At 38.5% G+C, this 27,680-nt stretch overlaps 1 protein-coding gene across 4 annotated transcripts in view; it reads left to right on the top strand.

Moving 5' to 3' along the window:
- Window positions 1–27,680, top strand: part of ppp1r16a (protein phosphatase 1, regulatory subunit 16A) — a 55,777-nt gene that overhangs the window by 8,091 nt on the left and 20,006 nt on the right. For 3 of the 4 annotated variants that reach the window (XM_052102946.1, XM_052102945.1, XM_052102943.1), the window contains exons 2-7: window positions 17,802–18,263; window positions 21,172–21,242; window positions 21,362–21,507; window positions 22,126–22,229; window positions 25,619–25,743; window positions 25,831–25,956. In XM_052102946.1, coding sequence (XP_051958906.1) covers window positions 18,020–18,263; window positions 21,172–21,242; window positions 21,362–21,507; window positions 22,126–22,229; window positions 25,619–25,743; window positions 25,831–25,956 — 816 coding nt within the window. In that variant the 5' untranslated portion in view covers window positions 17,802–18,019. Of the gene's footprint in view, window positions 1–2,952; window positions 3,035–17,801; window positions 18,264–21,171; window positions 21,243–21,361; window positions 21,508–22,125; window positions 22,230–25,618; window positions 25,744–25,830; window positions 25,957–27,680 lie in introns of all 4 variants that reach the window. The other variant, XM_052102944.1, reaches the window with a different exon arrangement.

The following is a 27,680-nucleotide window of genomic DNA, read 5'->3' as shown; positions in this document are numbered from 1 at the left end:
GAAACACCAAGATGTGAATAAAATCTCCAAATTGAGCATAACAAATGTCTACGCTCGCTTGGTGTATACATTTTTTATTAAATAAGAGAAATGTGCGTAACCTATAATGGAAACGCATTAACCAAAGAAACTACTATTGAATTTATAAGGAATACAAGATGTGCATCCAAAAATCATGTGACTGAATAACTCATTCATAACTGGAGTAACCAGGGGATCAATAATCACATCTGAAATGTTGCTCTGGTCATCCAGAAATAACAGTGTCTAGAAAATTCAAAGCCTGCAAAGATTTTGAGAGCACGTAAGTGGAATAAAAACTTGAACTGTGCTGAAGAGCAGGTTTATTGACTAATGTAGAAACTTAAATAGGGTCTGTACATAGAAACACATCTAACTAATAACTATATACACAAGTGGGATAGCCAGAAACAAGGTTCAAGGTGCATCAAGGGAAAACAAGGTGTGCAAGTACTTAAGGACAATAAATTGACATACTGTTAACAACTCTTGCATGTCTTTTTAACTCTAAATTATGGTATTTTCATGTGACTAAGCATTCATGTAATCTGAGACGGTCTCTCTAACACATTGGTTATTATTACAGTCATGAATTACCATAATCAGTCTATCAAATTTTCAAAATCACAATGATGCACTTACACCCATATTATTAAGCATAAAAATAAAAAGTAATTTCATTTGTGTGTGCAAGCTGACATTTTGGGTGGTAGTTGCTCACCCTGTACAAGAAAAATGGTTCTAAAAAGTACCCCAGGGGTTGGAAACCTAGGGCACATTTGCCAGAATTGGCATGCGAAGGCTTAATCACTGGCACAAGATCATTAGTTAGAGAGAGATGTATTTTTTTTAATATGTAGTCCTTCACATCTCATGTTGCATGCCAATCTACTGCTTTTTGTAACCCTTCATCATACTGTAAGCCTAAACATTGTTTAAGTGTGACGAAATTGCGCTAGTTAACAACAGACGAGCGCAGTGCATGCAAATCATTCATGCTTCATGAGCTGCTGATATATTACAGTGCAGCGCTTCACTTTTGGTAAGTCGAGCAAGAAAACGTGTCCACATTGTGTTGCATAGAGTGGATGACAACTGATATTTTTCTTTTTTTTTTTTTGCAACACATGATGGAAATAAGAAAACACTGATATCAATGTTTGAGATGCTCACACAAGCACACCTGCTCCTTAAACCACAATCTTCTCTGCCATGTGTGTGACAAAATTCCATATTTCTTCATTGTGCTGCACTGTGGGATACAACACAAGCCAGCAAAATCTTTGTTTCTATGAAAAAATCATGAAAAGGTGATACTGGTGTTTACTTACCTTAGCCAAAATATAATTTCTTTCAATAAAGGTTTATCTTTTAGTGACACACATACAAGCAGTTTTAATCATCAATTCGGATACAGTTAAACTGGAAATGCACATAGGACGGTGTTACTCATAAAACCCAGTATGTCCAAATTGTAATGCAATGTACTCACTAAAATCAGTTGGGTTAAAAATGACCCAACACATAATGGTGGGTTGATATAGCACCGACCCATTGTTGGGTTATTTTAACCCAATGCATTGGGTAGCAAGTTTTACCCAATAAATTGCGTTAAATAATAACTAATTTTGGGTGTTTTATTTTTTTGGGGGGCCAAAATGTTGCTTTAACCATCCTCGTATTATTGGTACTATTATTATTGGTGACGTTATTATTAATATTATTATTATTGCGGTGTAAATAAATTATAATGAACAAATATCTTTTTCTATTTATCTATAAATATATATTTATTTCCATTAAATTAAAGGTTGCAAACATTTTCATTAATTAAGTAAATAGTTGCAATTGTGTTATCAATTTACATCCTTTTTATCATTAAGTTACTTACAATCATGTTTCAATTTACAAGAACCACCACAAATAAATAAGTACGCAATGGTGTAACGTTGCTGGCAAGGATGAAGACGATAACGATGACGATGGAGAAACGAACACAAGTGCAGTTTATTAAACAAAAGTGAGCTCCAAAAACCCTAACTAGAAACATGAAACCTAAACATGAACATGACTAAACTAGACTTTACACAAACAAAATATGACTTGACTAAATCTTGACTTAAGCAAAACAACAACAAAGTTACATTAACAATACTCCACAAAGGACAATGGCAAACATGAGGACTAAAATACATTGACATGGTTAACAAGACCACTAATGAAAATAAAAGACTGAAAACAATATAACAAGACAAGACAAGACAAGACTAATAAACAAAGGAACCAATGAGAAAAAAACACATGAAACATGGCGGGAACAGAATAATTAGTCATGACTAAACAAGGAAGTGAACAAATTTCAAAATGAAGGACCTGAAGACATGAACAGGACTAACTTTTCAAAATAAAAGACATGAAAAACAGGAACCAACAGAATAAACATGACATAAGTCAAGTGTTCTGTAGGGAGCTGGGAGGGGGGTGTCTTGATCAGGGCTCTACGCTAACTTTTTTCCCAAGGAGTACATGAGCTCCTAAATGAAAAAATTTTGGAGCACAGTGAAAATTAAATACAGAGTTTATTAACAAACAATTTATTACATACTTATTTATACTGCGTGTATGAGTGTGTGTGCGTGTACTAAGGGACAGCAGATACCACCCAAATCACACCCATGCCTACTAAAATCAAAGGATATCAGTTGTCCAGCTGCTTTTGTATGTTGACCGTCAGGCATACTTAGAGGTCAGCCAGCGATCTCTCATTATGTCAGCAATTTGACCGATCATCTCCACACATTGTCGTATGTGGGATTAATGTAAACTCTGTTTTTGTGGTGGAGTCTGATAAGTGGCCCAAATTTGACGAAAGGTTCTTCTTCTTTCACATGTTTATCTTTATTTTCAGCTGCTTCCTCTTCTCCTCCTCAGACTGCAGCACTTGCCTCCTCAAGGCTGCTGACACGGGCTTGATGGTTTCTCCGGTCTCATCCAGAGCGCTGGATATGCCACCGTAAGATGTTTCGCTACACTATCTCTTTTCAGATTAGCGATGGGCATTCCGGCTCTTTTCATAATTGGTGTTAAAACAATTTGAATTAAATTATTAAATGAAATTATACTCTACCTTAACCACAATGTATTTAAAAATGCATTGATTTGATATGAAAAAGAATGCTATTAAACATTTGCATTTAAAGTATAACTTATTGTATATAAAAAAAGTGCATATAAATCTAACCATTCAAAACTAATACAGTCTGAACAGCATAATAGACAGGGCCACCGCTGGCCAAATTGATGCCCTACACGCAGGGCCGGCCCAACCTAATAAACAAACTAAACATTTGTTTAGGGCCCTGTGATTGGTTCGGGGCCCCACCCACCACCCCCATTTATTTAATTTTTTGCCCATCAATTACTCTAATCAACAAAACACACAACCGTATCAATGAAACGTAGTATGTTTCATTTCGTATATTTTTTTCTAAATTAACTAGAATTTTCTAGAAACCTGTAGGACCCCATACACTATTTTTGTTTAGGGCCCCCAAAACCCTAGGTCCGGCCCTGCCTACACGTGATATGAGCGTGAAGCGATTATCTGTGTTCCGCAACTGCTTTCGGGTCCTTGAATAACGTATAGAGAATGAGTAATGGCAGCCGGTGGACTTTCTGGTGCCATCCTAGATGGTGCCCCCCTAGGGAGTTGATGCCCTACGCAAACTACTTAGTATGCGTGTTGGTAGCGGCAGTAGCTAATAGAATAATGCACCATATCAAAGAAAAATAAATAATTTGCAAAACTGCAGCATCCCACAAATTGAAATAAATGTAAAAAAGGATGTTATTTCACGTGTGCATATAAAGTACAACTTTTCAATATATATAAACAAAGTGCATATAAATGTAACAATTCAAATATCGACATATGTTGGCTCCGCCCTCCCTCACGCATCTTTGGTTCATTGGTTGACACTGCGTGTCTGATTGACAGGAGCGACAGGTGAGCGCTTGAGTATTTAGCATTATTTTTAAATCTTTTGATTATTCATATCTTAATATTTTTTTAACTATATTTTTATAAATAGATTCTGATATGCGAGCCGGCTCCCAACGTTCACCTAAGAGCCGACTACTCAAATGACCCATCACTATTTCAGATGCGGGTTTCCTGACACGAAGGACGAGTTGCCCACCTGTTTCTGCCCTCTACAATATTTGCAAAACATGACGTTGTTTTCGAACTCTAGCCATATGTTCTCCCTTCACCGGCTACAGTGGACGTTGAAGTGACAGCTGTGGTCATGGTAGCTTTGCTCTCAGCATCCCTAACGTTAGCTGTCTCCGGTAAACCTTGTGAAGAGACTTCGTTAGTTGAACCTTGCGAACCCCCCTCGCCAAATTCCTCTTTCTCATCTCTTTTTCGCTTAAAATAAAATGCGATGTCGCCTATACCGCTACTTTTTCTATTGTTTACCTTTCTCTCTCTGACTGGACCACGTCATCACAGAAATCTCCGCTTGTGGAATGTGGGTTTTATAATATATCTATTTTTAGGGGCAAATTCGAGTGAAATGCTCGCACTGTAGAGCCCTGTTGATGAGTGGTGCGTGGCATGAGAGGCTCGAGGGGTGGAGCCAAGGTGGAGTCGTAGGGAGTTGTGCCTGGGCCGGTGAGCAGAAGTTTGCTTGTGACATGGAGCAGTCTGGGGTTCGACTGAAACATGGCGTGGAGCAGACTGAAGCTTGGCTGAGACATGGCATGGAGTAGACTGAGTTTCGGCTGTGACATGGCACGGAGCAGGCTGAGGCGTGGCTGTGACATGGCATGGAGCAGGCTGAGGCGTGACTGTGACATGGCATAATGCAGGATGAGGCGTGGCTGTGACATGGCATGGAGCAGGCTGAGGCGTGACTGTGACATGGCATGGAGCAGGCTGAGGCGTAGCCTGGCACCTTCCTGCAATGATAAAAGAACAAAATCAAAATGTTCCTGCTTTTTGGCATTAAAAAGTTACAATAAAAGTGATAAATGTCATGACGTGAAAAAAGTCATAACCGTTGTGAATTCATCTGAAAAGTGGCTTCTGATTAGGCTATCACCCAATGTCATATAGATGCTGGCTATTGTGTAATACAGGGGTTGCAACCTATGGCACACGTGGCAGGGTAATCATTGGCATGCCAGCAACGGTGAGAGAGGAGTATATTTATATTAATTCCGCACCTGCATTCCAATCTACATCTTGATGTAAATTTTTCCTCATGAATTACGCAGTGTGTTTTCATCAGCTGAATTGGAAGCTAAACACTATTAAAGTGTGATGAGATTCGCGCTGCACGTGTAAGCCATTCGCACATCACGAGCCAGCAGCACTTCTCTTTCAATTCATCGCGGGAGTAAATGTGCCCGCTTTGCTTCGGTCAGACTGCACTGATGACAGCCTACATTCCGTGTTTCATTTGTTTCGTTTTGCTCTCAGAACAACACGTCATCTAATAAGGAAAACACCACTATTAATCCTTCATCAGCACAGCCATTAACTAGGAAAATAAGAAATCTTAATAAGAATAAGAGATCCCTGGTGTAATATCTTGAGTCCGATTTGTGTATTATATAATTTAGTGCGTTGCAGATATAACTTTCTACATAAAATGTTTCATATTTATGCTTCGAAGTATTTTAATGTTACACTTTAAAAATGAAAATATACTTTTCTTTCAGTTGATGAAAAACTGCAGTGTCTGCAACACCGTTTAATGAGTCTTAATGCCGAGGCATCTTACAATTTCTTTGCGCGTCGGACAAATATATGAGAAATTATGTATGATTAAAAAAAAATAAGTGTCGGTACGAACACAGAAGTGAGGGGGAGCATCACAATTAATATTTTCTACGCCACAGTTTAAAATAGGCTGGCTTTATAGCAAGTGTTATGTCTGTTGCCAAGTGAGTAGCAATACAGCAGACCCAAAATTAAAGGTGGGGTATGTGATTTTCTTTTTTGACCATTTTTTCAAAATAACTTGAAATCCTATTCCTAACCCACTTACTGGCTGTAAATTAGAAGCACTGAAATGAAAATTAAGCAATTTAATCATCTGTGGAACGGGCAGGACTCGAAAAACTCCAGCCAATCATTTTCAAGACCATCTAGAATCATTGGACAGAAAATGTGTCAATCAAACGGTCGTACCATGCCCCCTCCCCCACCACCCTGGCGCTGCGTGTCCCGTTCAGTGCGCATACTCAAAGCTCGTGACCCAGTAACAGGAAGCGATTGTATTTATGTATGGAGAATAGAGCTTTTATAGTGCTAGTGGGGTTGTTCCACATTTCTATGAATCCTGTTTTGAATAGAAGACCGCTGTACAGACGCCAGGGCTGGCGATGTTCTTTTTTTTTTACAGTTATGAGAAAATCAGCTCTACACCTTTCAAGAGTGGTATGCGACCCCCTCCTCCTGCTGTGTCAACAATTTGCTCTGAAAAATTGTCTGACATGTGAATGCACTGTTTGACTAGTGAGTCTAGAACACTGCGCATCTGAGTTTTCGCTCGTGCATGATTGCGCGTCCATGTTTTTCGAATGGGTGGAGTCAGGGCCAGCGTTGGAGGAGAGAAGGTAGGACCTTAGAGTTGTGTATTTTCAAAATCTGCCGGCCGTTTTGCAAATCACATACCCCACCTTTAAGGGGAAATTATTGAATTAATCAGCTATTATTGTATGTTGATAAAGAAAATGCAAAGTGTTCATATAATGTGATATTAACTTACCTCTGTATCTTCTGTTGGCAGTGGCACTGGTGGACCGTTGAAATTTAAAATGTCCACGCAAGACCAGTTTTAACACAACTGGGTGCGTTATTATAGAAACAACCCAATAAACGTTAAGAATAACCCAACAGAACGAGCCAATATGTTTAACCCAGCTATTGGAGTGTATTAAATGAAAAACCACTGTAATGTGAATATACACCCTTCAGTCCCCTTCGTGCCAACAAAGCAGCACCAACCCTCATGTCAGAATTGCATTCTGAGATTATATTCTTTTTACCACATTTGAGTAGTTAACTGAGTTACCATAGACTTTGTCAGTTTGAACCAGTCTGGCCATTCTCTGACCTCTCTCATCAACAAGGCATTTCCATCCACAGAACTACCGCTCACTGTATGTTTTTTGTTTTTGGCACCATTCAGAGTAAATTCTAGAGACTGTTGTGTGTGAAAATCCCAGGAGATCAGCAGTTACTGAAATACTCAAACCAGCCCATCAGGCACCAACAATCATCCATGTGATTATCTAATCAACAAATTATGTGGCAGCAGTGCAGTGCATGCAGATATGTGTCAGGAGCTTCAGTTAATGTTGACATCAATCATCAGAAAGGGAGAAAAAGTGATCCCAGTGATTTGGACCATGACACGATTGTTGAAAAACCACATGCGTTTTTCAAGTACCAAGTTGGAAGGACCCAATCCACCATTTAAGTTTTACTTCATATTTAGCTGTGAATCCGCCCGTGAAATAGAGTCACCAGGGGGTGAATGTTTGTTGTCACAATGGCTTTGAAACGGTAAAAAGCAATATACATATGACAATGTCTTGACTGGTTTCACCTAATTAATGAACATGTTAATTTAAAAAAAAACAAAAAAAACAATCATGCATTGTAATCGAATACCATCTATTGAAAAGGATATGAAGTTTACCTGTGGAAAGTGTGTTGACGTTCTGTAACTGGTCGGTTGAACTGCCAGGACTCCTGTGGTTTACTACTTGCTGCAATTCAACCAATCATGATGTGACATTGAAAGAATTTATTGATGGTTACAGATAAAAAAAGAAAAAAAAAAAAGATCAAGAATAAAAAAAATAATAATAATGCTAAACACACAAAGTCAAGCACAAAATGGTTTGTCAGGAAGATATGGTTCTAAATATAACTGTTATTATTAGTAATTTAACTTTTTAAAGAACCTTTTTTTTTTTTTTTTTTTTTTTTTTGTGGCTCATCAAGTCTGGAAGCAGGACAAATTATAGTGCAGGCTGACCAATCACATTTCAAATAAATATCCAAGCTGTAAATTATTTTTATTTCCATAAGCAATAAACATGTTACATTTAGCTGATTGCACATTTCTCATTTTCTTCCCTACAAATAATCAAAACATAAGCTGTTTTCTTGTTTTTTGCCTTTTCTATTTAAATGGAGAAAAAAAATCAAAGCATTTATTTATTATTAATTTTTTTTTTATTTATTTTTTATTTTTATTTCATTTTAGAAAAAAGAAAAGAAAACAATGTACACTGACTCTTAAAATATGTAGTTCCTGTGTTTCACATTTTAGGGAATAGGCTAACCCTTTTTATTTTGTGGAAATATTTTGTATCTACCATTTAACTGGGACAATAAAAACCGTAGAGCTGTGAAGAACCATTTTATTATGAGGGTTTTTTTGAATTGTAATAAATGTAGTAACATCCAACAGACACCCATATAGAACTGTTCAGCTGTGACTTAAATTTGTAGGCAAACCCGGTAGGCTGATTCACCTGCGGTACCCTCGAGAATTGCCTATGGGTTTTTGTAATGGCAGTTTTGGATTAGAGTAAAATACAGTCTGTGGTAAACATTACTTGGACGTTTTGTTCTACAACATAGTTTACTCAGTCAAACCTAAAACATGAATTTCGAAGCTGCTGTGTTAAAAAAAAAGTTAGCGAGTTGGTAGATAAGGACTACAAATACCAAAAGCATGTGAGTTGAACTTGCCTGATATAACCGAAAACTGTAGTGCTTTTCTAGCAACTTGTTTAAAACATGGTAGTTTTAAAAATCTCATTTGTGAATGACTAATTTATGTTGTAGAACAAAACGTCAAATTATCTACAAATAATGTTCACCACAGACCTTATTTTACTCAAACCCAAAACTGCCATTTTTAAAAACCCATGGGAAAATCCAGAGGGAGTCCATGGTGGGGCGATCATCAATATAGGAGATAAATGCGTAAAAAATTGGGTCCTGTCCAGTGTTATGACAGGCAGGCAGATTGTTTTAAGGGGATGGAAGTCAGCTGGAGCAGTCTCAATTCAGGAGTGGTGTGAGGAAATTGAAAGGGTGGCAGCTTTCGAGGAGGCGCGTAGAAGGCTGGGTATCTGGGATTCATTTGATGGGAAATGAGGCAGTTATTTGACATTTTTGGGGGGATCTCGGGGCGGGACTGGAGAGAGAAGCGTAGTTTTAGATGTGCATGATTATTATATATTTATTTGTGTGTGTGTGTGTACTTATGTGAAACCACGGGGATGTTCGTTGGTGGGTGGGGTTGTTGATAGGGGAGGGGTAGTAGTGGGAGTTAAAGGTTGATTCGTTGTATATATGTTTTGTTTTTCTTTGTGATCTCTATGAATCAAAAAAAAAAAAAAAAGGCAAGGCCTCTAACTTTTCCTGGATTTTGGACTACAACCTGAGTCTAGTACTGCATTCTGATAAGACCTTTTACTTTGTGCAGTTGTACAGTGTACTTTCTAAGACATAATACAGACAAATTCCATTGATCCAGGGACAGTATCAGCTATTCTAATCACTTGAACACACAAACACAGTGCAGTTTTTGTGCAAAGTTATGAAGCACACTTTTATCAAGTTAACTTTGGAGATGGAAAAACTGCTGTTTTCATGCATGCCCATTCACACACTATACACTAAAAAAAGGATAGAACTTCATCCTCACTGGTTCTGCTGAATAATGCCAAAAGATTAAGAGAGTGAGATAAGCTATTGGTGATGCATAAATAGCTGCAGGTAAGGGATTGAGTTCTTGTATGGATAGTAACTGTTGCATTATGACGCACCATGGATGGTGCCCCACACTAAGATATAAATCTTAAATATCAGTTGTGAAATTTGGCACACTGATAGACTGTGAACATTAGTTTGAACATGGCCAACATACATTATAAACCGATAAGACAAAACATTATAACCACTCACAGGTGAAGCGATAACATTGATCATCTCCTATCAATGCCACATGTCAAGGTCTGGGTAGATAAGATGGTAAGAAAACATTCAGTTCCTGTAGTGTTGAATGCAGGAGAAAAGGTAAGGACTAAAGTCTTGAGCGATGTTGACAAGGGCAAAATGGTTATGGCCAGACGACTGGGTCTCTGATACAGCAAATCTTGTGGGGTGCTCACGTTTAGCAGTGGTGTACCTACCAACAGTAGTCCGAGGAGGGACAAACCAAAAACCGGCGACTGGCTGCTGGGCTCATGATATTTTGGCTCATCTGTGTACATACAAAATATAGGTGAATGGTTTTGAAAACAAAAATACCTAGAAATTGCTAAATTTTGTCCAACATGGTCTGCAGATCAGCCAAAAATTTGGTACATGTGAATAACTTCACATACCAAGCAATCTAAAGAGAACAGAACCATTCTATATTTTGGACCTCTATTACCAAATTGCTCAAATACCCTCAGGGCATGGCAAAAAAGACAAGTACCAAGTTTCAATACATGTTTTTTTTTTTTTTAGCACATATAATTTAGCAATTGTTACGATCCCGTGTTGTCCGTCCCGTGTTTTCCGTTTTCCCTTATCACGTTCCGTGTCACGCTCCCTTGTTGTCCGCTCCGTGTTTTCTGTCTCACCGCTCACGCTTCCTGTCATGTCTTCCTTGTTGTCCGCTCGTGTTTCACTGTCTCTGTGAAAAACTACACTTCCCGTCTTTTCCGGCCCCGTCACTGTGTTATTGTCCGCACCTGTCCGTCATTTTGTCATTACAGTGTCTCGTTATTTAAACCCCGCTGTTTTCCCTTCCCTTTGTCGTGCGTTGACGTTGCCTGTTCGTCCTTTCGTTGTCTAAGCTCTCATGTGTTCTTCGTTCTTGTTCCCTGCAGTTCGCTGGTCCGTTCGAGGGTAACCCTGGTTCGTGCGGGATAACCCTGCTGTTTATGTTTGCCTGTTTGTTCGTTCTAGGTTATCCCCGCCCTTCGTGGATGTTCGCTCCCTGTTCACCCTTGTATGTCACCTCATGTTTTAGTTTCTTTTTCCCATCGTGGACCCTTTCTTTTGTTCCTGAGTTTGTTTACCTTGTGTAGTCCCAAATAAAACTGCATTTGGATCCAAAACACCCACCTGCCTTCTCCTGCTTCACACAAGTCATAACAGAAATACATGTTCCTAATATGCAGTCTCAGTAACTGTTTGGCATCCTTGTCATAAGATTTGTTTAGGCATTACTAGGGAAATGGCATTTTCTGTGATGCCCTAATATGTAATGAATTGTAAATCAACACTATCTTACTAAATGATTACTGTATTCATTAGGGGCCAAGCACTAAACCTGCATAGCCCCTATTGTATCCATTAGTATTATTATTATTAGCGGCCAAGCACCAAAGGATCCTGAGGCAACTTGAAATGTTGTGTGTGTTTGCTCTGTGTCATATGTGCTCTTTGGGTTGTTCTTATTGTTGTGCAGTTGTTTCCATGTTGGTGCTTATCAAAGCAAATTTAGAATTGTATCTTTTGGAAAAGTTACTTGTAATCAAAATTGATTTTGATGAGTGATATGCTTGGCAGTGATGCTCTAAGCTTGGTATGGTTCTTTGGTGATTGACAAAGTTGTGTCTCTATGGTGCAGTGGATTGTTCCAGTGGTTGTTCTCTGAACTGTGAACCATCCTGTGTTGTTTGCTTGTTCTGTATATCATATGTGCTCTTTGGTTTGCGCTTAGTGTTGTGCAGTGGTTTCCATGCTGGTGCTTGGCCCTGTAATTGCTGCTTGCAGCTAATATTTATTATTTTTATTCTTCCTCTCCAATGGGAGTCTATGGCAGCCCATAAAACCATACATAGGATATACATATAGCGCCACCACCATGTAAAAAATGCACTTTTCTTTTGTGCATATCTTTTGAACCATTTGTCAGAGGATTACACACCTCCTGATGATTCCAATAGACCCTTTACATTACATCTGCCCATTACAGTGGCTGCCATCATGTTGTGGCTCTGTGGTGCAGTGGACTATGCAGTGACCTGTTGAACACAAAGTTGTTGGTTCAAATCCACCCTGAGGTGATGTGTAATATTGTGTGTGTTTTTGCTTTGTCATATGTGATATTTGGGTTGTGGTTAATGTTGTAATGCACCATTTTGGTGCTTGGGCTCCATAATGGTTGCTTGCAGCTATATTGTACCATTGTATTTACTTGGTGCTTTTAAGAAACATGGTACTTGAGAGGTGGTACTAAATACATTTTGGTAATTTAATTTCTTTCATATAATGTTAGTGTTTTAATATTCTTTTGGTTGGGAAATATCTTTACTGTAAGTCATTTAAAAGATGCACAAACAGGAATTGAACTTAATCAAAAGACCTCCTTCATTACTGGCAAACAAAATGGTGCATTTGTAGGTTTTGCTTCAATTAATTGTAGGTAAATATTTTCTTCATTATGTGCTCTGTTTGTTCTATGTTCTAAATTATTCTATTACTGTTCACTGAACCCCTCCAAACTATTCAGTACACAGTGAACCGATTTTGATTGAATCTTGAACTGATTCAGACTGTTTTACTAACCCGTTTGACCGCTGTTTAGAATCAGAACTGGCGATGCCTGGTTCGCCAATAAATCACTCTTTGAGTCGGTTCTTTCAAACGGAACCGACTCAAAAAGAGTGATTTATTGGCGAACCAGGCATCGCCAGTTCTGATTCTAAACAGTAGACAGAAATGTCCAAATTAGAGAGTCTAAACACACAAAATGATTGTTGAAATACAATATTATCAAGAAAATGTTTGCCTCTGGTAATATCATCTCCTCTATACTGATCAATCATAGGAATGATCAATCAGTTTTGCACGAGCAGTTCAGAAGCGTAACTTAAACATGGTCCTTTATCTTGTTACTGTTGAAGTGATTAAGGCTATTCTGGCAAATCAAGATAATTCTTAATAAAGCAGAAATTCTTTCATCATCTGTCTAGAAAGTTGCTTGAATACTGATTTTTCAGATATTATCTCCACGTGAAACAGAATTTCACTTGTTTGAGATGTTCTGCGTATCTGCAAAACGTGCCGAAAAATGGAGTATGCAACACATGCAACGAGGCACACAAAGTGGTGTGCCAAATCAACCCCAAAAGGGGTCGCTTGGCAAATATTTCCTCAATGGTCAGACAGCGAAGACACCAATGGCGATATTGCTGACACCCCTGTAAATAAGGAGCTGTGCCCCTATTTACTAATATTTTTTTTCATCAGGTCTAAAACAGTGGTGCCGGATTTGTTTAACATTAATTTAGAAGTGCAGAGAGAAACTGAATGAAAAGTTATACACAATTTACATGAAGTGCTCAAACTAAATGTAGCTTTCAGAAATGTAGGTATTTCATGTACTGAAATACCTGGAAAAGAGTTTTTGAAACGTGCTTAAAATTAAAACGGAAACAATTCTTTGTTTAGCATGCCGGATATACACAGTAAAGGAATAGTTCACCCAAAAATGAAAATGTTCTCATCATTTATGTATGTGTCTATAACTTACTTTATTCTGCTGAACAAAAAGTAGATTTTTAGAAAAATGTCTCCGCTCTGTTGGTCCATTCAATGTATTGGTCCCACCCAGTGAATGGTAGCCAGAACTTTGAAGCTCCAAAAAGCACAAAAAGTAATCCTAGTGGTAAATGCATCTTCAGAAGATATATGATGTGTGGGTGAGAAACAGATCAACAATTACTGTAAGTCCTTTGCACAATTAATCTCCACTTTGACAACAAGAGGACCGTGTTCTTTTGGCAATTGGCATTTTTCAGGCATATTGCCATCTACTGGGTTCCTTTCCGGTGAAAGAAATAAAAGGCTGGGATAATGGAAAGGAAAAGAAAAAATAAATCATATTTGCACAAGAAGAAAACCTCATGAACGAGCATAGGAGGGCTGTTTGAAAGTATATTTATAGTAAAATCATATAGTTTCTGAAGACATAGATTTGAACACTGGAATTGTATGGATTATGCTGCCTTTATGTGTTTTTTTTTTTGCAACTTCAAAGTTCTGTCCACCATTCATTTGCATTGTAAGGACCTACAGAGCTGAGATATTCTTCAAAAAATTATTTGTGTTCCGCAGAAGAAAAAGTCATACATAACTGGGATGGAATGCAAAAATGTTAAAAAATATTGCACGTTGTAAAAAAAGAAAAACTAAACTCTGTTCTTTTTACTTTGACTCGAGTTACATTAACAAAAAATATAAATTTCCTTCAACTTAAGAAGTTTTCCCAAACAACTAAATAATGCATTGTCAAAACTGTTTAATTTGTAGAAATATGAATCAAATAGTTTTTGTTAAATTAACTTCAATATTTAAGACGCACAAGGCTTCCCAGGATGCATTGCAGCACCTAAAGTTTTGATGTTTAAGTTCTGATTAAAGAACATTATGAATTATACACTGGACATCCAAAAGTTTGAATGGAAGGCACAGCGTTTTCAATACAAAGCTCAGAAATGGTGACACTTAACAAAAAAACATTAAATAAAATATAAGCTATAAACATCACCACACAACTATTTACTAACAGTAATTACAAAAGCACAAAGTCCACAAATTTTAAAAAATAAGCCTACAACTCGAACCTTTTTCATGCTACATTGCATGCTGGGAGCTGTCAATTCTTTGCATTTTCAGTTGAAGTGAGTTGAAGTGGCAAATACGATTCTTAATCTAATGTAAGTACAGGTTACATTAATCCAACTAATCGAATGGAATTTTTATTGCTACTTTTCAGAATTAAATAAAATTGATATTTTTGAAACACGAGCGGACAACAAGGAAGACATGACAGGAAGCGTGAGCGGTGAGACAGAAAACCCGGAGCGGACATAATTGATATTATTATTTTTTTTTTTAAATGTATAATCAAGATTTATAATATTTATAATAAACATTTCTCATGTCATTCACAATCTTGGATTAATTTTGATCTCTGATGAATAGTTTGATGCCTTACAACTCCGTCTATGGAGGAAACACACTAGGTTTTTGGAGCCGGGCTTTAAAGGGATAGGAAGTTGCCTTGGGTGGCAGTGTTTTCTTGGACGCCCTGATAAGTGGAGCCACTTCCCTACATCAGTGTTTGAAAGAAACGCTAGCAAATAAATTAATTTCATTTATAGTGTAACAGTAGTTCAACTATTTTCACAATAATACTACAGCTTTTCCAGTAATGAGCTGCTGTGTCCAACGACTTATGGTGCAAAATGACCAAAGAATACATTGTCACGCAGCTGCCAAGCAAACGGAGACAGCGATCAAACGCACTTACCTAAACTGTTTGGTTCAATTTATTAATTCGTTCAAACATCAACCGGTAAAAATGTACGATTTGTCAATCTAGTCGAAATTCATTTTAGTTAAACAGTTTATTCAGGCTGTTGTAATGAACTAGTTCAAAGAAATGATTCACTGATTCACTTGAGCCCCTGAGAAGAACTCGCTGCCCCCTTTCATTTCATAAAATTTTAGTGATTCGTTTGCACATGAAAAAATTGTTAAGGAGGAAATAACAATATATACACACACAGTAGTTCAGCATCCATGGATGACGTGTCCACGTTAGCAATCGCATTTTCTCCAAAAATACAGAATCAAACCAATTGTACATACTGTGCATAGTGAATAAGACATTTACTTACAGCACACGTGAAGTGCTTTTACTTTGAAATTGAACTCGCCCGCTCGTGCGGATCCAGCAAGAGCAGCAATCTTCTGACAGTTTAAATAGCTTGGATTGTCATGGACTGATTGTCATGATTTGTGAATCAGAGGAACTTTTGATCCTGAAGTTTTGATTCTGGCTGAAAGAATACGCACTTCAGAGGAAGTTATTATATGAGCGCTTGACAGGAAGAAAACACTGGATTTTCCTGAGGGTCGTGAATTACGAGATCTGCGTATTCATTAACCGTATATAATAGAAGTTTTATTGATATTCGCCTTTTATCATTAGAAAAGAAAGTTAAAAGTTACAGGGAACTGTCGAGGAAAGATGGGGAGAATGAAACAGGCGAGCACTTTAACATTTATGAGCTCATTAGGAGTCTGCCGCGGCTCTGATATGTGGACCAATGATAGACTGTGTAGCACACTTGTCTATCATAGTAGTAACACGACACGTAACCACAAAACAAACCATGACTGGTCTTTTACATGTCTCAGTCGCTTCACATGCTGGCAGGTGATTTTCTAAACCATCAAAATAATTTCAAAGCAGCTTTACAAAAAGTAACAGGAAATGAAGGTGTAATGTCTTAAAGTCATCATTGTGCGGTTTGATGAAAAACATAATTTTAGATTGACTAAATGACTATGATTATGATTTTTTTTATATATGTATTTAGACCCCCAGTGCACAAGTCAAAGGAACAGAAAACTGTTAGTTAATAGAGAAAAATTTGTGGGGCCAGTTCCCCTCAGGCCAAACAGCATTAAATTAATGCCAATGTTAGTTATCTATGTGTAATACAAGTCAACAACATCTCCGTTTAGTCACATAAAACAAGACTTGTTCATGTTGGCATAATGTTCATGCTACATCGCCAGATGGGAACTGGCTCCCCCAGCTGAGCCTGGTTTCTCCAAAGGTTATTTTCCTCTAACTTCTTATAGAGTTTTGTGTTCCTTGCCACGGTCGCCTTTTGGCTTGGTCACTGCAGGAGACAGTGCGTGTGGAGGCTTCACTTTATTCTCTGCGGCATCCACGCACAACTCTCCACGCGTTCCACCGAGAGCGAACCACATTAAAGCGAACACATGGAGGTTACCCCATGTGACTCTACCCTCCCTAGCAACTGGGCCAATTTGGTTGCTTAGGAGACCTGGCTGTAGTCACTGAGCATGCCCTTGATTCAAACTCGTGACTCCAGGGGTGGTAGTCAGCGTCATTACTTGCTGAGCTACCCAGGTATCAAAATATCTGAAATTGTATATATGAAAATGTAGGTACATATGTATATAATGTTTAATATACATGTTGTTTGCCATGCAGAGTGAAAATAAATCAGGCATATATTGTGTACATGCTCTTGAGTTGTTGAAATAATAATAAAATAAATATTTTAGCACAGTTTTGATGCTCCGTGCTGAATTTTTTTTAAAAATGTTTTATGTGCTGACAAATTAGAATTTTCTTTTTCTTATGAAATATGATTATTTTCTGTACACCATGCTTTCATACATTTGGTCAAAACATTGTACAGATTTGAAATTTCTTGAGTAGAATACAACAAATATTGTGTCACTCACATACATAGAGTAAAAGCCCAGAGTTCATAAGTTGTAAACAGATGTGTCTTTTTGTCGCATCTATACTTGTAACTTCATTAAACATAAACGGAATATAATCGTGGAAAAAAATACAACGCCTCTTCATATATATTTTTTGTCATTCTGGGGGACAGTCTCTGGTTACAAAGCAGAGCACAGCTCTTGTGGTCTGTGTCGATGCAACGCGCTGTTGCATATTTAAAGTGGTGAACGTCTGGCTGCAACGTAGGCTATGCCATAACTACCGTAGCTATGCGTATCCTACAGCATAGGTTCGAGTCAGAAGTATAAATTAGCCTTAACATGTAACCTCTCCTTTTGTGTTGCTCGGAAGAATGTACTACATGAGGTTGAGTGTATGATTGCAGTATATTCATTTTTGGCTGTACTATCCCTTTCACATGTGAAAATGCTCCTTCTTTTTCAGAACTTGTCCTCCTGGTCCATATATGAACGGCTGTCAAGAATATGGTGTGATTTCATTGGCTTTCATCAGCATCTCTGCGTGATCCCATTGAATATAGATCTGATGGTCGGACATCAGAGCTGCAGGTGTGAGTAAGACGGATGTCTGCAATCGGACAAGGTGTCAGATCAAAGCAGATGTGATTGTGAGGACGTTGACAGTGGTGATTTTCAAGAGGTATGGCAGAGCATGCAGAACTGTTAGCAGATATGGCAACCATTGGCCGTCTGTCGGCCACTGAGCGTCTGAAGCATGCACAGAAGAGACGGGCGCAGCAGCTTAAAGGTTGGGCTCAAATGGAGGACAAACCTCGTGCTAATAAAGCTGACCAAAAGGCAGATGGACTGAAAAAGAGCAGGAACGTGACTTTTCCCACCAACATCACCTTACTGGAGGCTGCAGCCAGGAATGACATTGAGGAGGGTAAGAGACACATTTAAGCTCAAAATGACTTTCAGCATTAAAACTGTTCCACTTTGCAGCTTATTCTGTCCAAAAAACTGCCCAGGTAGACAGGAGAGACCATCTGAATGACATTTAAAGTGGCCAACCAGGTTTGATTTTAATATGCTGATTAGAGTCAGGATAATCTGAACAATTGTAAAGAGCAGAGTGAGGGAAAAATTCCAAAACCACGGCATAAACAGTTGTACAGAGAACGATGGAAATAGCAGATAATAAGTGCAGAATTTCTGTAATTTAAAGTACTGATTTTATTTCACAGACATAACTCAAACAAAGCAGATTATACCATTCCCTTTCAAGTCAGTTAGTTCAACGCTGAGTCAGTTGCTTTCGGAAGCTCCGCCCACGAATTGCGATCTCTGAAGCCCTACAGTGCATCCGGAAAAAGTATTCACAGCGCTTCGCTTTTTCCACATTTTGTTATGTTACAGCCTTATTCCAAAATTTATTACATTTATTATTTTCTTCAAAATTTTACAAACAATACCCCATAATGACTATGTGAAAGAAGTTTGTTTGTAATCTTTGCAAATTTATAAAAAATGTAAACTGAAACAAATCATATGTACATAAGTATTCACAGCCTTTGCCATGACACTCAAAATTGTGCTCCATCATCCATACATGGAAGAAGTTTGGAACCACCAGTACTCTTCCTAGAGCTGGCCGCCCGGCCAAACTGAGCGATCGGGGGAGAAGGGTCTTAGTCAGGGAGGTGACCAAGAACCCGATGGTCACTCTGATAGAGCTCCAGTGTTTCTCTGTGGAGAGAGGAGAACCTTCCAGAAGAACAACCATCTCTGCAGCACTCCACCAATCAGGTCTGTATGGCAGAGTGGCAGGAACTGGGAGACTAGTCAGGATCAAGGGAAAGATGAATACAGAAATGTACAGAGACATCCTTAATGAAAACCTGCTCCACAGTGCTCTGGACCTCAGAGTGGAGCAAAGGTTCATCTTCCAACAGGACAACTACCCTAAGCACACAGCCAAGATAACAAAGGAGTGGCTATGGGACAACTCTGTGAATTGAGTGGCCCAGCCAGAGCCCAGACTTGGACTCGAATGAACATCTCTGGAGAGATCTGAAAATGGCTGTGCACCGACGCTCCCATCCAACTTGATGGAGCTTGAGAGGTCCTGCAAAGAAGAATGGGAGAAACTGTCCAAAAATAGGTGTGCCAAGCTTGTAGCATCATACACAAAAAGACTTGAGGCTGTAATTGGTGCCAAAGGTGCTTCAACAAAGTATTGAGCAAAGGCTATGAATACTTATGTACATGTGTGTTTTTTTAAAATGCATTTATATATATTTATTATTTATTTGTTAAGGCTTATTAAGGCTGTAACATAACAAAATGTGGATAAAGTGAAGCGTTGTGATTACATTCCGGATACACTGTATATAATCACAGCAATTTATTGGCAGACTTGAGGCACTTGAACCGGACACTCGTGAAGTCTTCTTTCAAGATGGTCACACAGAGACAGATTTTGTCTTGTGTGCATCCTCTGGACTGGTTTGTGTCGATCGACCTGAAAGATACATACTTTCCTGTTCACATAGCCCTTCGCCACAGGCTATTCTTAAGGGGACTTCGAGGGGTCTACTTTTCAGCTTGTCTCTGGATCCTCGCACATTCACAAAATGTGTACATGCAGCATTTTCTCCCCTGAAGCGCAGCGGTGTTCACATTTTTAAATAAATCTACAGTCAGAGGAACAGGCTTGTGAACACCAGTATCTGTTGCTTTCACATTTGGAGTGTTTAGGCCTCAGAGTCAATTGTGCAAAGATTGTGTTGGTGCCCAGTTGTCAGCTTTCCTTCTCAGAAATGAAACTCAACTCAGTGACCATGTCGGCATGCCTGACCGATGATTGCACTCGGTCTCTCCTCCACTGTTTGAATTACATTGCATGACACTGTGGAGTCTCATGCTACTCTCCGCAATCTACGCACAACTTGCCATGCGCCCCACTGAGGGTGAGAACAACTAATCATGACCACAAGGTGGTTACCTTATGTGACTCTACCCTCCCTAGCAACCGGGCCAATTTGGTTGTTTAGGAGATCTGACTGGTGGCATTAGGCACACCCTGGATTCATATATGCGACTCCAGGGGTGGTAGTCAGCGTCAATACTTGCTGAGCTACCCAGGCCCACATTTATTTTGATTTTGATCCTTTATAGTGCAAATGTCTCTCCATTTACTTTTGTGGGGGAGGATTGTGATAAAAAAAAATGCAACAATGAATGCAATGGTTGTTAAAGATAAATGTCACTTTTTGTGCATCAGTTCTTGCACACCCTGTTTTCCCTTGACACACCCAAAGCCTTCTGGCTATGGCACCGCTGCTGGTATCTGTTTGAGCATGAGTTTCCTCACTTGCATAAGTCATGGGAAACATAGGGGGTTAGTTTAATGAGAATGTGATTCTCACAGGTTGTTGCTGTAATTCCCTGTAGACCCTAAAACATTTTTGTCAGCTATCCCTTCAACTGTTTAAGTCAGACCACCAGATTAGGGGCGGGGCCAGAAGGATGGCATGGGGTGACACCCTTAAAATGAGCTTTGATACCCCAACTCGGATCCCGCTTGCATTCTGGAGACATTGCGCAACGGCTTAACCCATCCGTTTCACACATGGTCCATAACAACGTTCTCATGTCTCGGGAGAACACAGCGTTCCTCCTCAGCAGAAAACTCATTTAAAAATGACTCCAGTGCTGTTGAGTAGATATTAACACAACTGTTCACAGTGAATGGCTAAATGCTGTCTTTTATTCTTGTCATTATTTGATGATAGAAACAAAACTCATAAAAGTTTTAGTGACTTTAGAGTTTTTGTGTTTGTTGATGATAGTACGACAGTTGCTGAATAAGGGCGTGAGTCCAGATCTGTTCAACGAAGATGGACTCACAGCGTTACATCAGGTACACACTCAAAACTTTTGTAATGCTGCACAAAGTGTATGTTTAAGAAGCAACCCTTTAAAAATAATTGTTCAGTTGATATTGGCAGTTATATTGATTTGTGTTGTGCTTGTCTGCAGTGTTGTATAGATGATTTTGTGGATATGGCACGCTGTCTTCTGGACATGGGCGCGAGTGTGAACGTGTGCGACAGTGAGCTGTGGACTCCTCTACACGCGGCAGCCACCTGCGGACACACGGATCTCGTACAGTTACTGCTAGAGGCGTGAGTCTTGATTTGTAATTAATTTATTATGCTGGTTTTATTGCTGTCATGTTAGAGCTGAACAAATCTTGATATATTTCAGCCTTTGGAAAATATGCTCTGGTAAAATGCCACACAGGGACTTCATTGAATGTTTTTGGTTGATTGACAATGAAAAAACATTGATTCAATGGTTACATCCAAAAGCGAGGGCAGTTGTCTTGATGCCTCATTGACCAGTCAGTCAATGACTTCTCAGGAAACAGTTTCAGGTTACAGTTAGTCATATTTTATTTTTTATTTTTGGTTTGCGATCCTTATCAGATACGTAATTTGTTTTTTCGCTTTTCATTCAGTTATGGAAAACTTTTGAAACTGAATGACCATATAAAAGTGAATTAAAATCATCACTATATTTACCACTTTGATTCAATTTGTTTCAGCAATGAAACATACAATATATCCTAGATATTTTATATTGCCCAGTCCTATGTCATACACAACTTAAAAATGAGCTCTGTAAATGCGTTGTTTGTCTGTGAGTGTTGTGCTTTGCATGTAGATTTTAATTTTTTTTGAATAGGCAAATGGCATGCTGTCTTTGATGCAGACTGTTGACTGATGAATGCGTGTGTTTAGAGGTGCAGATCTGCTAGCTGTCAATGCTGACGGAAACATGCCGTACGATCTGTGTGAGGACGAAGCCACACTGGAGGTCATCGAGATGATGATGGCAGAACAGGGTGAGTGACGCCTGTAATACAACATGACATAATGAAGACACAGCCTTTTTAATGCAGCACGGAGGCATCATAAATGTATTTACACAGGAGTCACAAACACTGGAAACAATGTTTCACATGCTTTAATATGTAATTTCAGATACAATGTTGATTTTTGTGGCAATTCTAATGCACAATGCTGCAGCCTTGACAGAAAACAATACTGCATAGTTGTCAGGTGGAAATGAGCAGTGCAACAAAATAAAAGACACAGATAAGACATAAATGAACAAATAGAAAAGTTACACAGTTTCTTATTTGAAGTAAAAAATAAATACTAAGATAAACACGTTATTTTGCTCGTTAAATTTAGTATGTTTGCATATCATGCGTTAATTTGCATTACATTGCCCACGACACTTACGCTACCAGTAAAGATTTGGACACACCTTCTCATTATTTATTATTAGGATGTTATTATCCACATTTAAGAATCCTAGTTTCAAAACGATGAAATCCAAACTATGAAATAACACAAATGGAAGTATGGGAACCATCTAGACCACAAACTGTTCAACCTCAAATCCCTTCCCAAGCAAGCATCGCATATGGCCATACGATCAATATAGTTTACATTTAACTGCATGTTTTTACCACTATATATCAGAAAGGTCTAATACTCCAGCTTTGATATTTAGCCACTGTTTCACAACAGAAATTCTACTGTGAGAGTAATGAAAATGAAACCGTTATAAATATGTGCACACTTACCTTCAGTTAATGAAGGTAAAATAGTGCCTAAATTATTTGCATGTGCAAAGTGAGATTTGTGAGAGTGTAAATCAAATTGCCAAATGTAATTTTTTTTGGCATGAGCATAGAACATTTTTGTAAAGGTGTAAATCAAGTTGCAAGTGTAAGAAAAAATTATTAGCAATACTTTAATGATTTGGATAAGTGTTATTCATGTGAATCTGTAACTTCATATTAACACACAGTAAATATGATTTGTTTTGTTGTGACTTACTTTTTCCCCCGTGCTTACACTTTTGGCACCGTTTTTTGCATCTAAACATGGCCAAAAACATTGAAAACCTGCAATCAGCAATATGCAAGCAAAGAAAGGGTGTCATGAACAGCAAAACAGACTGACCATGTAGACTCCCGTCTGTATACGTAAAATAAATTTTTGCAAAAGTGTAAATGACTTAAAATGTGTGTTGTTCAGCTTTTTGAAAGATTGTTTTACAACAGTTGTGAAGGGCAACTGTTGGGCAATCTCTCATGCAAAGAACCTACTTCATCCTTGCATTCTCTACCGGTCGGGTATTTCGTTATGTGTGTGAATAAATAATTTTTTTTCTCTCCTTCACAATAAATATACATATACATATATAATTGGTGAAAACATCAAACTGATCAAATAGCCGTCTTCCATATGTTGCTTGAAATCTCTCAATGAGTAAAATACAACCAGTCATGTTTTACTTGCAGACAAAAATATAGCGAGTAATATCTAAGTGCATGTCTTTGACATAGGTGTTACATGTAAACAGGTGTTGCTTATAAGCCACATTTATAACAAAAATAATCAAAACATAAAATATCACTTACCATTACTTAGAGTAGGGGGTTTCCTTTAAAATGAGCCCACACACAATGTAATCGGATGCATAGATCATTAGATGTTCCACACAAAGCTCTATGTGCACACAATGTGCTATCTAGCTAAACATACGTTAGCTTTCTTGGATCAGATGACTTCATCAGAAATTATGAAGTGCATTGACCAGCGTCATGACACACTAAACCAATCGTGTTAGGGTTCAGATTTAGGGTTCAGTTCGCTGCAACCAGAAGTGGAAGCCATCCAAATATGGGCAGAGAGGTTCTTTCAATGACATATTTCCACCAGGAGATGGCGCCAAGACACACTCAGTCAATTGTATAATGTAATAGAATGAATTCGATTTTCTAACTATTTTTCTTCATGATTTTTATTAATTCTGACTTTTGAACATCAAACTTCCAAGTGTCTACTTTCAAAATAGACTACATTATGTCTGTAATACAATTTGATGATGTAATTTCCGGACTATTGAGCGCACCTGAATATAAGCCGCACCCACTGATTTTTAAATAAAATATTATTTTGAACATCAATAAGCCGCACCTGTCTATAAGCCGCAGGTGCCTACCGGTACATTGAAACAAATGAACTTTACTCAGGCTTTAACGAAACACGGCTTGTAACAAAAATAAATAGGCTTTAACGAAACACGGTGTGGCAGCGGGCGTGGTCAAGCGCCCGTCCGGAGAGAAAAGCGGTAAGGGAGCTTACACCTGAGCTAAATTATGTCTAACACCGGTGTCTAATTTCAGTAAGCATGGGGAGAGCGGCATAAAAGGCAGCAGCCACAGAGCTGAGAGAGTGACACACGTCAGTCTAGTGTTGGCGCATAGAAGAATTGAGAAACTTTATAAAATTGATTGTAAACATTGCTGTGGCCATTAAAAGCCTTACCTGGAACGTCAAGTGCCCTGCTGAAAACTGTCACACTGGTGCCCGTGTGACAGTTTTACCAAGAAGGACACGTGAAGCAGGGCACTTGAAATTAGACACCGGTGTTAGACATAATTTAGCGCAGGTGTAAGCGCCCTTACAGCTTTTCTCTCCCGGACGGGCGCTTGACCACGCCCCCACTGCCACACACGGCTTGTAATAAAACATTTGCAGTAAACAGTATCCTACCAAGAAAGTCATTGGTCACTATCTTCCTCGTCCTGTGCACTGAAACCACTGAAGTCATCTCCTTCGGTGTCTGAGTTGAATAGCCTCAGATTTAGTTGTCTTTTTGCACTGAGTCAATTCTTCACACTGCTGTTTCCAACGTCTTATCATCGACTCATTAAGACCAAGCTCCCGTGCAGCAGCTCTATTTCCTTTTCCAACAGACAGATCAATCGCCTTCAACTTGAAAGCAGCATCATATGCGTTTCTCCATGTCTTTGCCATGGTGAGGGTGACAAAATTACTACCGTAATCGGAATGATGGGAAGTTTGAACGCGCTCGATTTAATCTAAACAGTAAACAAAAAAAGTTGTTTTGACCTTAACCCGTTTGGCAATTTCATTGGTCTAATGAAAGCTTCACGCCGCCAAAAAACTGAGCACGTCACAGAATGTTTTTTTAATTTTTTTTATAAAATTTGAAAGCGGGAAAAATCCATATATTAGCCGCATCATTGTATAATCCGCGAGGTTCAAAGCGTGGGGAAAAAGTTGCGGCTTATAGTCCGGAAATTACGGTAGGTCCTTTGAAGGCTTTTGCTCAAAACAAGGTGGCGCATGGCAACACGATATATATCTGCAGGTTCCTGCATATCATGGTCTGTGTTTTTGTGTGCAGGTGTCACTCAAGAGCGAATTGATGAATGTCGCAGAGCTAAAGAAAGAGAGATGCTGCGTGACCTGCAAGAGGTTCTGGCGAATGGAGCTGATCTGAATGTGAAAGACCAGCAGGGGGCAACACTGGTGAGAAACACACATGCATAAACACACATACACACAAATAGTGTTTTTTTTCTGTCATCTACAACAAATAGTGTTTTCTGTTTGTAGCTGCATATAGCCGCTGCGAATGGATACGTGTCGGTGGGGGAGTTGTTGCTAGAAAACAAAGTGTCTCCTGATGACAGGGATGCTGATGGGTGGACGGCGCTCCATGCTGCCGCCTGCTGGGGACATGTAAGTACTGCCACATGACTGCCAGCTTTTAGTAAGCAGAGTATGTAAATATATGTGAAAATACAGATATAACCTGTGGAATGGAAACTGATCCTGTGATTTTATGTGGTGGGATTCAACATGAAGCAGGGCAGGAGAGACATGATCAGTAGGGGGCAGTCGTGTTCTATATGCTGAACAAACACAGATTGCAAATGGTTTAGTCCAGTGGTCGGCAACCTTTTTCTCACAAAGTGAAAAAAAATTATGTTCTTTGTTTAATCTTGTTTGTTTTTCATCATTTGTCACATTTTATCTTTAAAAAAAATTAACAAATCAATGTATTCAGTCAAGAAACATGATATTATATTCGGAGTGTCTATTTACACTTAAGTGCAAATAGCCCAATTTTACACTAACTCTGCTCACCGTTGCTCAGGCCAAGCTCAAAACAGCCACAACAAATTTCTTTGGGGTCAACTGCTGGTCAAATGAAGGCGAGCGTATTGAATTTTTCACGATTCGGCAGAGACCTTGAATTGGTTGGTGGGTAAAGAGAACAAAGAAAAGAGTGACTTTTTGCACTCCAATTTGCACTTTTAATATTTACTATAATACTACTTGTAATTATAAATAAAAGTGATTTCTCGCAGTGATTTGGTCAAAGTGAGGCCGGGGGTATTGAAAGAAGTGTTTGATCCAGATAAAATAGCCATTATTTTACTGTAGTAATATTGTAGTAACCATTTTTTTGGGTGAAAAAATGCAATTGATGCAGTTAACCGTTGTGTTACTACAGTAATATGTTGTTAATATACAGTAGTAACCATGTTTAATTTTGTGGTTGCTATGATTTTACTACAAAATAAATTAAACACTAAATAAACACAATAAAACTCTAATTTATGTTAGTATTTAATCAGTAGAGTAGTAGTGTCTGCCACTGTTTTGTGCCTTTATGCCTTTTTTTTTTGCTTTTTACGCTGTGAATTTCTTTATTGATTTCTATTGCATTTAGTATTTTTTGTTAATTGTTTAATTGCATAATTTATACTATTTACAAGTGTTTTCATTGATTTGTTGAACATGTGCTAAAAACCTCTTTAAGAGTGGAAATGTTAATGAGAGAGACTCGAATGGCTTTATGCTTTATGATCCCTGCTATACGTGATTAGCATTAAATGTTTATTTTTTGCTCTTTTGATCAACAACTGACTGTATAGAACAGAAAGGATATTAAAAGGACATTATTCAATAACAAATGGAGTGTGTGCATCTTGTCTTTAGACACACAGTCAATCCAAACTTTTACTTCAACACACAGTGAAAGATCTCTCTGCTGAATACATTAAATTTACATTTACATTTATGCATTTGGCAGACGCTTTTATCCAAACCGACTTACAGTCCAATTATTACAGGGACAATCCCCCTGGAACAACCTAGAGTTAAGTGCCTTGCTCAAGGACACAATTGGTGGTGGCCGTGGGGTTAGAACCTGTGACCTTCTGATTAACAGCCCTGTGCTTTAGCCACTACGCCACCACCACTCCACTATACCACTATAATACAAGATTACTGCTGTGTGAAATCTAAACATTTACCAGCCAGTTGCCAAATATATACATTTTAGTAGCATAGCGTGAAATTTGGTTGGAAATGCAAGTGATTTCCTCTCTATGTAGTGGATTGTTGCGCATAAAGTAAAACATCAGTTTTGGGATTTAAGAATCGATATTGAGATT

Source organism: Xyrauchen texanus, chromosome 33 (assembly GCF_025860055.1).
Source record: "Xyrauchen texanus isolate HMW12.3.18 chromosome 33, RBS_HiC_50CHRs, whole genome shotgun sequence".
In the NCBI taxonomy this organism is placed as follows: domain Eukaryota; kingdom Metazoa; phylum Chordata; class Actinopteri; order Cypriniformes; family Catostomidae; genus Xyrauchen; species Xyrauchen texanus.
Note: the sequence above shows the minus strand (reverse complement) of the source record. Positions and strands in the feature narration are given on the sequence as shown.